The following is a 13,473-nucleotide window of genomic DNA, read 5'->3' as shown; positions in this document are numbered from 1 at the left end:
CTGTTCCAATCCGGTCTTTCACTCGCGCATGAAACATGTTGCCCTCGACTATCACTTTATCCGAGAACAAGTTCAAAATGGTTTGCTACGAGTGTCACACATCTCTGCCTCTGATCAACTCGCCGATGCTCTTACCAAACCTCTTGCTCGTCCTCAGTTTGACTCACTCAAGGCCAAGATTGGACTTGCTCCACGACCGTCCATCTTGCGGGGGCATGATAAGGATATACAATCAAGTTGAGAAAGTCAAGGGAGAAAATCAAGGGATTTCCACATTTGAATATCTGCAGTTATACCATTTATTTAGATAGTTACTCAATTTGTTTTGTTTCCTATTTCTTTGTAATCAGTTTCCTATTTTCGTGCTCATGCAATCTGTATATATGCTAACCATATCAATGAGAATCATAAGCCATAATTCTTCAATCTCTCTCTTCCAAAAATCCTTTAGTGCCTCCTTCAGCATTATCAACTTTTAAAGAGAGAGAAATGCTCTGTTTTTGGGTTGTGAGTTCCAGAGAGAGATACTCTGTTTTAATTGCAACTTTCTTCAATATATTATTCTTCCCCAAACTGTTTGATTTTTCAACATGGACCACACTTTCATCCTTTCACATCCAGCCAATTGTGAGCTTCCCATTATTTAGAATCACTGCTAAAAATGATATGGAAATGATGATTTAAATTGATTTATATAAAATATTTTATTTGAGATTTAATTTTTAAAATTTTATTACATATATGTGATGACAATTTTTTTATTAATATTAATTTATTTTAATAATTAAAATTATTAATAATTTATCTTATCAATTTAATTTTAATTTATAAAATATTAGGAATTTATTATTATTTTTTATATTATAGCAATTTTTTAAAAGTAAAATTAGAATTTTAATATTTTAAAATAAAAATATTTAAAATTAAAAGGATAAAAAAAATTAAGAGTGAAGTGATAATAATTTTTTAAATATAATTAATAAGATAAATATGAAAAGTAATTAAAAATAAAAGGATAATATAAAATAAAATGGTAATATAAATTTAAAATAAAAGATAAATTGAAAATAAATAATAAAAAAATATATATATATATATTTTATTTAAAAAAAAAAACTTTCAAAAAGATGGCCAAACAGTCCTAAATTTTCTCTTCAAGAATTACCTATGATTTTCATCATTAATATTTGACACCTTCGGTTTTTTGCAATAAAAGATTTTTTCCAAATCAACTTTTAAAATAAGAAATAAAGGCAAAAGCCGTGTGTGGCCATAGGGAATTCAGGCGAGAGCTCGAAACAGCGCGAATCTGGAGGATACGAGATCTATCGATTGATCATGAATTTAGGGCTTCCTCCTCAAATTTGATCTGTAAGGTATCTCGTTCACCATTGCGACTGTTTGTTTGTTGGGAAATTGGAAGGAAAGATAACAAAATTTTGGACTTTGTGGTTTTGACTTTTTGTCGTTCGAGATATCAAATGTTAGCTTGACTATGCCAAATAGTCGTTTCTTTTGATTCTAGGTCTCAATTTACTTTTTGGACCGAAATTTTCTCCGCAACCAAATGGAGGGTTAGGGTTGTATGGTTTGATCGTACTTCCTTTTGCATTTCATTTCCTGTAAAGTTGTGTTTAATGGAATTTTATTGTGTTTTCTTGGGGCAGGTTTTCTGAGACTTTCTTGTAACCATGTCAAGACCAATGTTGCTTGTTTTTCTGTTGCTGATACTCATCATCACGTCTCAATTTGAGTGGAAACAACAACTGGTGATTGACCTAGACCCGAGTTCAAGTATTTCCCAGAAGCAACAACAGATTTCACAGAGAGAAGAAGCTGTAAAAGAGAAAGTAATGTTTCTTCTAATTTCTGTATTGTTTTTTTTCTGTGAATCTTTTATTTAAGTTACTGAGTTGCATGAACTTTTTTCTGAGTCTTAAAAATGAAATAGGTAGGTTCAGCATCATATTATATATTTGCGTGCACTAATTGTTTTATGCTTCTGGTCAGTTGGTTTAAGTTACAAATTATTGTTCTAATTTGTGTTGAATAAAATATACTTCAACTTTCTTGTGCTAGAATTTTGGCTGTAAACACAAGTACTGTACATGTTTTTTTTGAAAAGATTAGGTTAACAACTTTTGGAAGAATTCCTTACAGATAAAGACCAAGCTCTTTCTTTGATCTCACCAAGAGTTCTTCTAGTTCTCAAAGAAATTATTTTAAGTTACTGGATTGATTATACCATTCTTATGAAGGCATCCTGTTTTAGATGAGTACTGTATCAAGGTTTCTATAGTGATATGAGTGCTATTAGATTAATCTGATACTTGTTTAAATAAGATGTACATAAAACCACTGTTTTAATCCATTTTGATCTATCATCAAGTGGTCAAAATAGAATTTTCTCCTCTTTAATAGCATTTTCTTAAGAGGCAAAAAGTCATTGGAATGCAAGGTTGCACAACCCATGTATATATATAGTCTAGGTTACACCCTTGATAAAGGAAGAAAAGGAAGGAACAAAAAACAAATAAAATTTTCCTCAAAGTCCATACAAAAATGAGTGAAACTGATAATTCTGACACTTAAACGTTCAATATCCTCAGGAATATATCATTCAGCTTCAAGATAGTGGTCCCTCCCTTTCAAGTGTGCACTAATTCCTTTCTGTCCAATACTCCACATCAAGAATAGAGCCACCAACTTCAAAACCCCTTTTGCTTTATCCAAAGAGCATCCCTCTCATCTCAAAAAACGCTTTTTCTTCAAATTCGGCATCACCCAATCAACCCAAAAAGTGCAAATATGAAGGCCCACAACATTCTATCAAGACAAGGATGAAGAAGATGGTTTTCAGGTTCTATGTCATTCTAACACTTCTCTTCTCTTTATTGATGGACTATTTTCCTTTTGGTGGTTATCCACATAAACATAGGTGACTTTAAAGGAGCTTGTGTATGCCATGTCTTCATTTGTAAGAATTGGTTTCACTTCCCATCCTAATAGATTCTCATAGTAAAACTTTGCCAAGAATTTTTTCTTTCCTAAAATCAATCCACCTAGTGGAACCCTCCTCCCCCTACTTGTCACTTGCTATAATTCTCTCTCAAGAAGGTGCATACATCTAACTCCTAGAAAGATGAGAATATTCCTGCAAAAAATGGTCTTCTTTCACTATTATTCCACCTGAAATAACTTGCCTGCATAGGATCTTTCTAATTTGGAGTAGCTGAAAAATCTAGTTGTGTTAGATTCAAGATTTTGCCCTCCACCCACTCCAAAGATGCACTCTTTAAACATGTCCAATCTAGTTGAGTTCATTGATATTATGTTCATTGGATACACTTTGTTTTTTATAGGCAAGTAGAATATTAATTAATCGGCACTTAACAAAAGAGGGGTGTATGCTACTTTACATAGTTACAAGAGGCACCAAAAGAAGTGAAAAGACAACTATTAAATGAAAAAACAAAAAAGAAAATTAGTAAAACCAACTATCCACGATTTAGACAATGAATGAATTTTGACAACATACAATTCTGCATCCCCAACCAGGCTTGAGATCACTACAAGGTAGATTTGAGGGTCTAGTTCAATTTTTGATTTGAGAGTTCTTCCTCATTGAAACTCTAACCATCAAGCTCTCTCCAAATGCACCAAAACAAGCAAAAGAGAGCAACTTGCCATGCCTTTGCCACTTATCTGAATGCTAAACTTTCCTTCTCTGCAATGGCTCTTTAATTGGTTATAGAAATACCCATTGCAACCCAAAAATTGCCAATAACATATTCCACAACTACCTAGTTTGATCACATTGAATTAAAATGTGACTTGCTAATCCTCCGCCCTCCCCTACCATAATACCTAAACTAGCAAAATAAACTCACTCCATAAAACAACTCACCTCCTCCATCTCTCAATTCTGAAAATGCCTTTGAAAGCTCCATCATCCACAACGTGCCATTGTAGCATTTCTGTAAGAGGCAAAACTGAAGAATGGTGGAAAGGCCTCATTCAAACTACACTCCCTTACCCACATATGTGACTAGAACTTGGTCCTCATCCTATTCTTGATCACCAAAGTAGAAGTTCCAAGACAAAACTCTTCTCACACCTTCTAATATCTCTCTATAACCTCATTAATCTCTTGCGAATGGATTGTCGATTATTTCACTGGATGCATCTTTCTTCCCTCTAAATGATTCCCTCACAAAAAATCTATCTAGATCTTTTCTAAACTCCCATGTTTGTATGAGTTATAAATATAGACATAAAATATATTGGGAGACTTAAGAGGGTGGTGCTCTCAACTAGGGTCAATCTCCTTGGTCAGGGCAAACACTAAGAAGTGTGGTCCCAGTAAGTGACACATGATCTTGGGCTTGAATTCTGCCACTGATGATACCATCCCAATGCTGGTTGTTGCGGGGTGGTGAATTCCCATGGAGAGTCCTAAGGGCTTGGCCATGGAAGGCTCCTTGGTTATCAAATAAAATAAATAAATAAATAAATTAGGGTCAATCTCTTTAATTAAATAAATCAGTTTCTTCTAGGAGGCTAATCTTCTTTTAAATATGTCCTAAACCAAGTCCCAAATTGTACTACCTTGCCTTCATGAAGGCAAGCCTATTATGCATCAAGAGAGAGACCAACTCTACAACCAAACAAAGAGGCCAAACTATCTAACCTCCACCTCGCCAAGTGGAAGTATCTCACACTTCCACAAATTGATTTTAAAGCCTAACACAAGCTTGAAGCAAATCAACACCCATCTATCTCAACTATCTAAATTACTCCACACTTCCCTTTTAGAGAAACCATGTATCATCCACACAAGAGGAGATGGGAGACTTCTCTCCTTTCTTCCCTTTGTCCTTCTACCTTGAGGTCAATGATGAAGCCTCTTGCACCACCTTCGAAATAAAGCAATTGAGTGGTTCCATAATCAAGACCAAAGGATACAAAGAAAGCAAGTCATGTTACATGCCTCTAGAACTTCGGAAAAAATCTATAGGAGTACCATTTGCTAGGACCCAGTGTCTCATTACAGATATTTGAAAAATAAATTTACCTCACCTATATTTGTCTTCCCATTTTTTCCATGATTGAAAGTAGGAACTTCCAATAAACATGATCATAGTTCCCCCATCCAATTTGCATATTGGTCCTACTCAGCTTATTTTCCTCGAATCTATGGTCTTTTTGTTGGATATGGAAGATTCTCTTTTACCTCTTTGAGGACATGGATTCTTCCATTATTGGAAGCCCTAAATTAGCAAATTAGATGACACATGGATTAACTAAGATAGAAACTAGATCCCATATTTTTTTCCTTCTCTTGGAAGTAGTGGAGGAATGTTGTTGATGTGGTTCTTTCTTTCTCTCTCTCTCTCTCTCTCTCTCTTTTGAAGGATTTTTAACTTCTTTATTTCAATTATAAATTTTTGTTTCACATTTAAAAAGCATTTTCATAGTAGCTGTTTTTTTTTTTTCTACTTTTCCTGTGACATTTATGTATGTATCTTATATGTATCATTTTTATTCATTTACCTCATCTTGGTTTTTGTTTTCTTTCTTCTTCTTCTTTGACATTTATGTATCTACCCTTTTTATATCATTTTTATTCATTTACCTTATAGTATCTACTTTTATTTATTTACCCTTTTATTTATATATCTATTTTTAAACAAGGAACCAAAGTTGGAACTTTGCCTTCCCTAATCCAACTACTTACCTCCTAAACTAACCTTAGTGTCTAACCCATATTCAATGGATGCTAATGCAAAATCCAACTTGGAGCCTCTCCATCTCCAAGCTAACCCTTTGCCACTTGAGGTAAGCCTCCAAAGGATAGGTTTGACCCAATTCAATGAAAGCCAATGAGAGTATTCTACTCCATTTATTTTGTGTTCATTATCCTGCTTTTTTATTAATGTGGAACCAACTTGAAACCTCCCTATCTCCAACTTGACCCCTTGCTACCTAAGTTAATTATTATGGGGCTACAATGTTGCATGGATTTGGGTGCTGGCATAGGTGTTTGTGCCTTCAAGACTCTCAAATGTTAGGATATAGGGACTTGACTGAAAAGGATCTAAATAATAGGTATGGGTGCTTGGGTATGACATAATAAAAGGGGAAAAAATGAAAAATTAATTAGAAATCAATTAAAAGTAAACGTATCTTTGGTAAAAACTCTCCCTATTTTTTCTCCATTCCTATGTTTCTTTTTTATTACTAAATGTTTGCATAAAAGTTCACTTTCCACCAAACTTCTCTCTTTGATGTAAGTATTTGCTAAGAAAGTTGAAAGTAAAAAAGGATAAATTAAAAATCAAACAACTAAATCCAGGAAAAATAGGCATGTATAACAAGGATCTCATACTCGCATCCATGACATGTCATGTTGACATGATGCTGCCTAAAATTGTAGAGTCCAAGATACCACAATTGGGCTATGTATAACTCATATTCAATGGCTGCTAGTGGGATATTTTATTGCACTAGATAATTTATGAAATAGTTACTATTGAATTTATGTTTGTAATCAAGTTAGATGAATTGGGATATTATTTTGTTTTTAATGTTTGTTAATCATCTTCTTGGAAACATCATTGTAGCCAACATCTTTGTTCCTTTCCTTCCTTTTCTTTTCAGTTATTGATAAGCACAATAATTTACAAAAAGAACACCCAAAAGGGAGTGAACTCTCAAGCACTAAGATTATGCAAAATTCTCCTAGAAGGAAATGGAAAAAACAAGAGAAACTGAGAACAAAGCTAAATACTATGTTGGCATTGCTAGAACACACGACACAATGCCAACAACACCACAACTACCCTCACTAAGGAATCCTAATGCTAGAACCATGTTCAGAAAAGGAAAAAACCATCCAAATGGTCCAACTCTTTTTAGTGTTATTTGAGTTTGTTATGATGCATAAACTATGTGACACACTATTGATGCCTAATTTCATATACTCCATTGAACCTATACACTCTGTCATATAATCCAATACGACATGTTGGATTGCAAGTAATGTGCCACCACGTGTATCGGATGACTCTTCACTCACATGATTACATTTGTTTTGCGTTACTACATGCATGCACTGGTGCAGCTCATGTTAGGTTAAAAGACACTCTTGGCATGTGGATATCCACCTATGGCTGATGTGAGGGAGTGCAACATCGCCTTCCAATTGGAAAGATACTAAGTGAGACATCGCCCTTTTGCAAGGAGGGTTGACCCTTTTAAGCTAGTGGAGGTGGTCTCACAAGGTTGGTTGACTGAAATTCCCACAAGTTGGCGTCAACCTGATTCCTTAGGGAAGGTTGGCACTGGCTTGGTCCCCCACAAGGTTGTGTTGACCTCACCCTTATAGGTGGTGTTGACCTCACCCTTCTTACAAGTGGTGTTGACCTCACCCTTCTTATAGGTGGTGTTGACCTCACCCTTCTTATAGGTGGTGTTGACCTCACCCTTCTTATAGGTGGTGTTGACCTCACCCTTTTTATAGGTGGTATCAACACACACCCCACTCATTTCATGAAGAACAAGGGGTGCCTCGCTCATGTATTACTCCATGACCTTTCCACTTGGTCTTCAGACTCCCTCAAAGATGTCCTATTTAGGGCATGGCACCTGATGTCATTATGCCTGCATAAGTCAAGAGTAAGGCTTGGGAAGTCTTACATGGATCTAGTACACCACAATGGTGGGCTTAACCCTCCTACACTTGAGTTCTTAGGACATGCTGAGGGTCTTGGATGAAGGTAGAGACTCATCAAGACAAGATAGATTATGCATATGTATTGAAGCCATTTTGATCCATTTGAGAAGGGGGGCATGTCACCATCAAGAGACCCACCTCCATCCAATGCCACATGGCACCATGAGTATAAGGATGTTGGTACAAGCACTAGGTGATACCAGTATGTGGAGGCCTCTCATTGGTTAGCCTTACCAACCAATGAGGTTCAACATTGAGTCTCCATATAGAGGGTCTAAAGGTTTATTTTGTAAAGAACACAAGAAGAAGAGAAGTACTAAGACCACTCTTGGTTTAGGATCCCTAGGAGTCCATCTCTAAGGGTACCTCTGAGCTGCTTTTTGGTGCTCTGTCCCTAATTAGGGACCACTGACACTCACTTCCCTACATTCTCCTCTTAGTCCTGCTTCACTTTCCCCTCAAACCTTGACACCTCATTGTCCTTGTGGCTCACCTCCTGTCCTATTAAGAACCCTCATTGATACACCCTAAACCACATCCAGCAAGTAAGTTCTTGGAAATTATTCACTTAGGCTACCTTTGACTTTTGGTTCAGACAAGCAAACTGAATAAGATGCATGTCTTGGGATATTATATTTGTTTGCACATGTAAGGAGTTTCATATATCATTCTAGTATTTGGTAAATCATCAGTTTTGAAGTCTGAACTTATGGATTTTCCTAATCGTCAAAAGTGCATTGTCATGCCATTTGATGTTACAACCAGACTAGTACAATATCTACAACCATGAGTTTCAAGATCAAATGAACATGAGATTTGACAATTACGACAACCATGAAAAAATGAAAACTGAAATTACATGAAATTCTATGGATAACTGCATCACAACTTCTGTATATGCATCTAGAAACACCAGAAACGTAAGAAATAGTTAGAGAAGAAAATGATGGAAGCATTCATACATGTGGATCTTGATTAGCTTATTGGATTCCTCCTTGTTAAATTAAAAACTGCCACGCAACTCTTTGGACATAAGATGGATTAGATTAATTAATGAATTTAATACAAACAAAAATTGATAACAAAAGGGAAAATCTCTATGTTTAGATATATGTTGGTATTAAATCATTTCAGATATCTATGATGTTAATATGTTGCTTGTAAGGTTAGAAACCCAGATTCTTAAAATCATGTTAAATTTATTTGCTATTGATTTGAACTTAAAATTTCAAGTTCTACAATATATATATATATATGTGTGTGTGTGTGTGTGTGTGTGTGTGTGTGTGCATGTATGTATGTATGTATTGCATAACTTGAAATTTTGAACCTTTTTCTTTAATGTTAATGGGTTGTAGGAATCAAAATCCAAACGTTATCCTATGTTAACAAAGTTCTGACACAAGCCTCTGTGTTTTCATCACTAGGATAAAGAAAACCCAAAACTGAAGGATATAGATATGGACCTGGATAACGGACCTGGATAACTTATCTCATTGAAGAGTAAACCAAATACTACATCTTATTTGACTTCCTTATCTTGTGAGCCAACTATAATGGTTACTTATCCTGTGTTCATAATGGATGCATATACAAGGGAACAACTTCCTTTTTAAAAAATGCAAATAAACAAAAAGATGTCTGATGGTAATTTGGTTTGAATTTAGGGATAATAATTGCCCAAAAATACGTTGACCTCAAATACATGTATGAAGAAGTGGTTAACCAGCATGTGGGCAATGTTCCCCCATATTACAGGGATATGATGAACCTGCTGTGAAATTTCACATTGGTATATGTGCATGATTACCAGCATTTAAAGGACACATTAAAATACCTGAAAAATCTAGAATTGAAGGAATCTTAATGCAAGGAATTTATGAACAAAAATCTTTTCTTTTTGATTTTTCATTTTGAGCTTTTGGCACCTATATTTTCCATGACGACAACTTCTATGAGTATAAAGGTCTTATTTAGAGTTACACCATAATTGTGATATCAAACTCATGCACTAATATCTTGAATACTTTGGAGAGTATTGGCTAAGGAATAAATGAATGAAAAAAGAATACCAAAAGGTGTGTTTGGCTTCATGTTAGATCGACCAATGTGAAAACCTTTCCTACTTAGATGACTTGTGGAAGGGTTTAGGAAGGAGTGAGATTTCATTTAGTTTTATTAATGTAGAGGAACTGTACAATGGTTTCATGGAGAGGTAATGCTGTGGTCTTGTGAAAATGGAAGTATTAAATGGACTTGTAACTTAGAACATGCATGGTAGGGCTCTAATTATGTTGAGATTTTCAATCACAATAATTTTATATCTAGGTTAGAAACTAGCCTACTTCCTTGATAATATGTTTTTTGTTTGAATTGACTAAGCATCTGTAGGATTAGTTCTATTTTCTGGTTGTATGCATGAAAACAGTCATTATTAATGGAACAGCTCAGAATAACCACATGGAGGAAATTGTGACTTCTACAAGCCTTTTGGGGAGGCATCATGTCATTAAGGCTGAAGTGGAAGCCCTCTTGTTAGGTCTTAGATATGCACCATTGGCAGCCTATTAGTAACTTGGTTGAAGATAATTCTTCTACAAATGCCTCCTGTTTTTAGGCTGTCTGCTTTAGAACATTGTCATAATTGATGAAACAGATTAGGCTAACCACATGGAGACTGTCTCTTCTCCCCCTTTAGGGAGCCATCGTGTCACTAAGGCTGAATTGAAGGTCCTCTTGCAGGGTCCTAGATGGCTTAATCTTAAGGTTTATGAGTATCTTGCTTCAATACAATTCTTCTGTGGTTAATGTCAAGGGTGAAAAGTGGGAATCAGGACTCTTGGCTCTTACTGGCATTGGATTTGGAAGGCCATAAGTTTTTTATTGTAGTATTGGGGATAATTTCTTTTGAGTTCTTTGTTAGGCAAGTAGGAAAACAGTTTTTCAGTCAAGAGGTGGTTGATTTCAGGATACCTGATCAATGCAACTTGATGGGAAATTAGTTGGTAATTATGGTTGATGTTATGTGTTTGTTATCTACCAGAACAACACAATGCTTTGTAATTATCATATTTGCTTATGATTGACAGTTTTTCAAATCATGCACGCATGTAAATGCATTTGTGTGGGCAAAGATAATGAATTGACTAGCCTGTGCCTTTTCCAAATGCTGGGGACTGATTTCCATGATTTGGTTACAGATATTCATGGGGTGGATCCTATGAATACAGTCCACATTGGTTGGAACCTGGATCATTATCATTTAGTTGTAGGAAGTCAAAAGTTAAAATTTCCTACTATGTAATTCCTTTTTCTAGTAATATAATGTTTGCTAGTTCATTCTAATAAAGCCTGGTAATCTATTAGTATGGCAACTTGTTTCTTTATCTCCAAGGGAGTAAAACTATATTCTGGGAAACTCATATGTTTCTTTTGGAGCCATGTGATCTTCTTATAATCTTAATTAATTCTTTTTTGCTATTACTTATTGCAGATTATCTTATCACAAGAGAAGAATATTCAGGGACTGAATGAGGTCATTCGGAGTCTCCAGGAACAATTGAAACAATGCAGGAGCAGTAAAGGGACAAGAAATAGTAGTGTTAGCCCTTTGAATGACAATGTTATTGAGCTTGAGAGGCAGAAGATCCTGGAGGATTAGACACAGACCTTGCGAGTCTAGTCACTGTTCTTGGTATGCGTAAGTATCAAAATGTGTATGTTTTTTCTTTCCTTGTATCACTTGCAAGTTCCTTTGCTTGTCAGTTATAAATCATTATTGGTTAACTGAAACTACTTATACTAAAATACTACCCACCCTCCCCATATTCCCTGTCAATAGTCATTGGTAGGTAAGGTTAGTGTTCTACAACCGCACTCTCTGCTACTGCAGCATTGACAAATTCAAACTCTTATATGGAAGACGTGAGCCTGATGGCATATCCTGTCATTGAAAATTTATTATAACTTTTGGGGGCTGCCATAAAATGATCAAAGCCATGGAGTACAAAGTAAAACATATTGCTCGTATTAATCATGAGAATACTGTTAGTTATAAAAGAAAAAAAAAACAATTTTTTTAATGTTTCTAATTAATCATCATTGAGTTGCTCAACAGTTGAGGTGAATTCTAACCCCTGTTGCAGAGTTGAATGCTTTTGACTGAGTTTCTGGTTGTCGCAACCTCCTCAATTGTCCTGGGTTGCTGATGAGAAGGATTTATAGATTGTCAATCCTCTTCAATACATTTCATCATTTATGAAAAATAAAACGTGTTCAATTTTTATAGCAAGAAAAAGTGTTTCTTAGTGTACATTGTTATTTATTGCAAAAGATTTCTTAATCATTGTCACCTGCATGACTGAGTCCGTGGAGGGTATGAATGCAAACGATGAGCGATGTGAAAAGCTGGTCAGTGCTAAAGCCTACAATCCTTCCAAGAACCAAGATGGTGTCACGTCAATCAAGAGGGGCAGTGAAGTGAGGGTACTCGAGGGCAAGTTGCTTTCTATTTGTTCAAAAGGGAAGTTCAGTCTCAAAGAAATAGCAGGGTTTCTTGGTTGTTCGCTCTCAAGGAGAGCGGGGCGTAGAACGAGGTAGTGCTTGTTCCCTTCTAATATCATATCACTCAAGAATCAAGATAGATAAGTAAAGGCAGGTGACGGAGAAAGCTAGGTCCGTAGCTCTGTTCGTTTCATATGAATAGGAATCCGTGTTAAAGAGAGAATTAGATTTTGAGTCGTTGGCCCAAAAAAATGGGCTGCTATGTGTGCGGGCCGCTTGCAACGTTAAGGTTGTTGGGTTAGGGATTTTCCAGATTGTCACGTTATTTTTCTAAAAAATTGAGGTATTTTATTATTTTAGAAATTTTGGATTATGGTGTGAGATTTGGATATGCTTCTTATTTTAATTTTTAAAAATAAAAAGTAATACAGTATAAAAGTTTAACATCTGTCAACTTATACTAAACATAATAATCTACCAACATAATAAAAGCCAAGTAAAATAATACTTTTTAAAGAAAAGTATTATTGCATCCTGAGAGAATGCCATGTTTCTATTATATTGCATGTAGTAAAAAAGTTAATATATAGAAATCTAAAAGATTCTAAAAAAAAAAGAGATTTTTATTAATTGTAAAAGATAAAAAGACTCTCAAAAGAGAAGATATGGTCCGAGAAAGAGTTAAATTAAGAAACTATTTTTTATGTATATCATCAATTATTAATTTATATTTAACAAAAAATAATTATTTTATATATTTAACTCAATATAATATTTGAGTTATTAAGTTGGGGGCACAGAGGATTTTATGATTTAGGCCAGACTAAAAAAATACTTTAAAAAATAATTATGTTAAAAAAAGTTTAAATAAATTGAGATACAATTTTTTAATACTTTGTTGTAAAATAGAAAAAAAAAGGAAAAAAATAAATTAGAATGTTCAAAGAAAAATAGAATGTAATTTGATTAACAAATTTCTTCTTTTATAAGAAGTTCATGAAGATATTTACATCAATATAAATAATCATTTACAAATTTTTATAATCAGATAAATTCTTATATTTTATAACATTCTTATTGAATGATTATAAAAATATGTCTTATTAAAACTTTTTTAGAAAAACCTAGTAGAAAAATCCTAATGAAGGGAAAAGCACAATACTCTAATTATATAAAAAAAAAAATTCACACTTAATTTATGGTTATATAAATTTCATAAAATTGTAAAAGAAGAC

General features: G+C 34.5%; 1 protein-coding gene across 2 annotated transcripts; it reads left to right on the top strand.

The window, feature by feature from the left end:
- The first annotated feature begins 1,256 nt into the window (after positions 1 to 1,256).
- Positions 1,257 to 11,695, top strand: LOC117915529. Of its 2 annotated transcripts, none has more exons than XM_034831096.1 (3): positions 1,257 to 1,376; positions 1,668 to 1,850; positions 11,229 to 11,695. In XM_034831096.1, exons 2-3 carry the CDS (start codon positions 1,692 to 1,694, stop codon positions 11,394 to 11,396), a joined length of 327 nt encoding a protein of 108 aa, XP_034686987.1. In that variant the 5' UTR covers positions 1,257 to 1,376; positions 1,668 to 1,691; the 3' UTR covers positions 11,397 to 11,695. The 2 variants fall into 2 exon arrangements, with proteins under 2 accessions (XP_034686987.1, XP_034686985.1); XM_034831094.1 differs by having other exon boundaries at positions 1,258 to 1,371.
- The last annotated feature ends 1,778 nt before the right edge of the window (positions 11,696 to 13,473 follow it).

Source organism: Vitis riparia, chromosome 6, assembly GCF_004353265.1.
Source record: "Vitis riparia cultivar Riparia Gloire de Montpellier isolate 1030 chromosome 6, EGFV_Vit.rip_1.0, whole genome shotgun sequence".
Classification (NCBI taxonomy): Eukaryota; Viridiplantae; Streptophyta; class Magnoliopsida; order Vitales; family Vitaceae; genus Vitis; species Vitis riparia.
The sequence above is the reverse complement of the archived record's forward strand: the minus strand, read 5'-3'. Positions and strand labels throughout refer to the sequence as shown.

What these genes read in the sequence shown, in the direction of transcription:
- LOC117915529 (XM_034831096.1), top strand. Translation starts at nt 1,692, where the DNA reads ATGTCAAGACCAATGTTGCTTGTTTTTCTGTTGCTGATACTCATCATC. An exon ending in AAGAAGCTGTAAAAGAGAAA is followed by an intron (nt 1,851 to 11,228) that starts GTAATGTTTCTT and finishes TACTTATTGCAG; the next exon opens with ATTATCTTATCACAAGAGAA.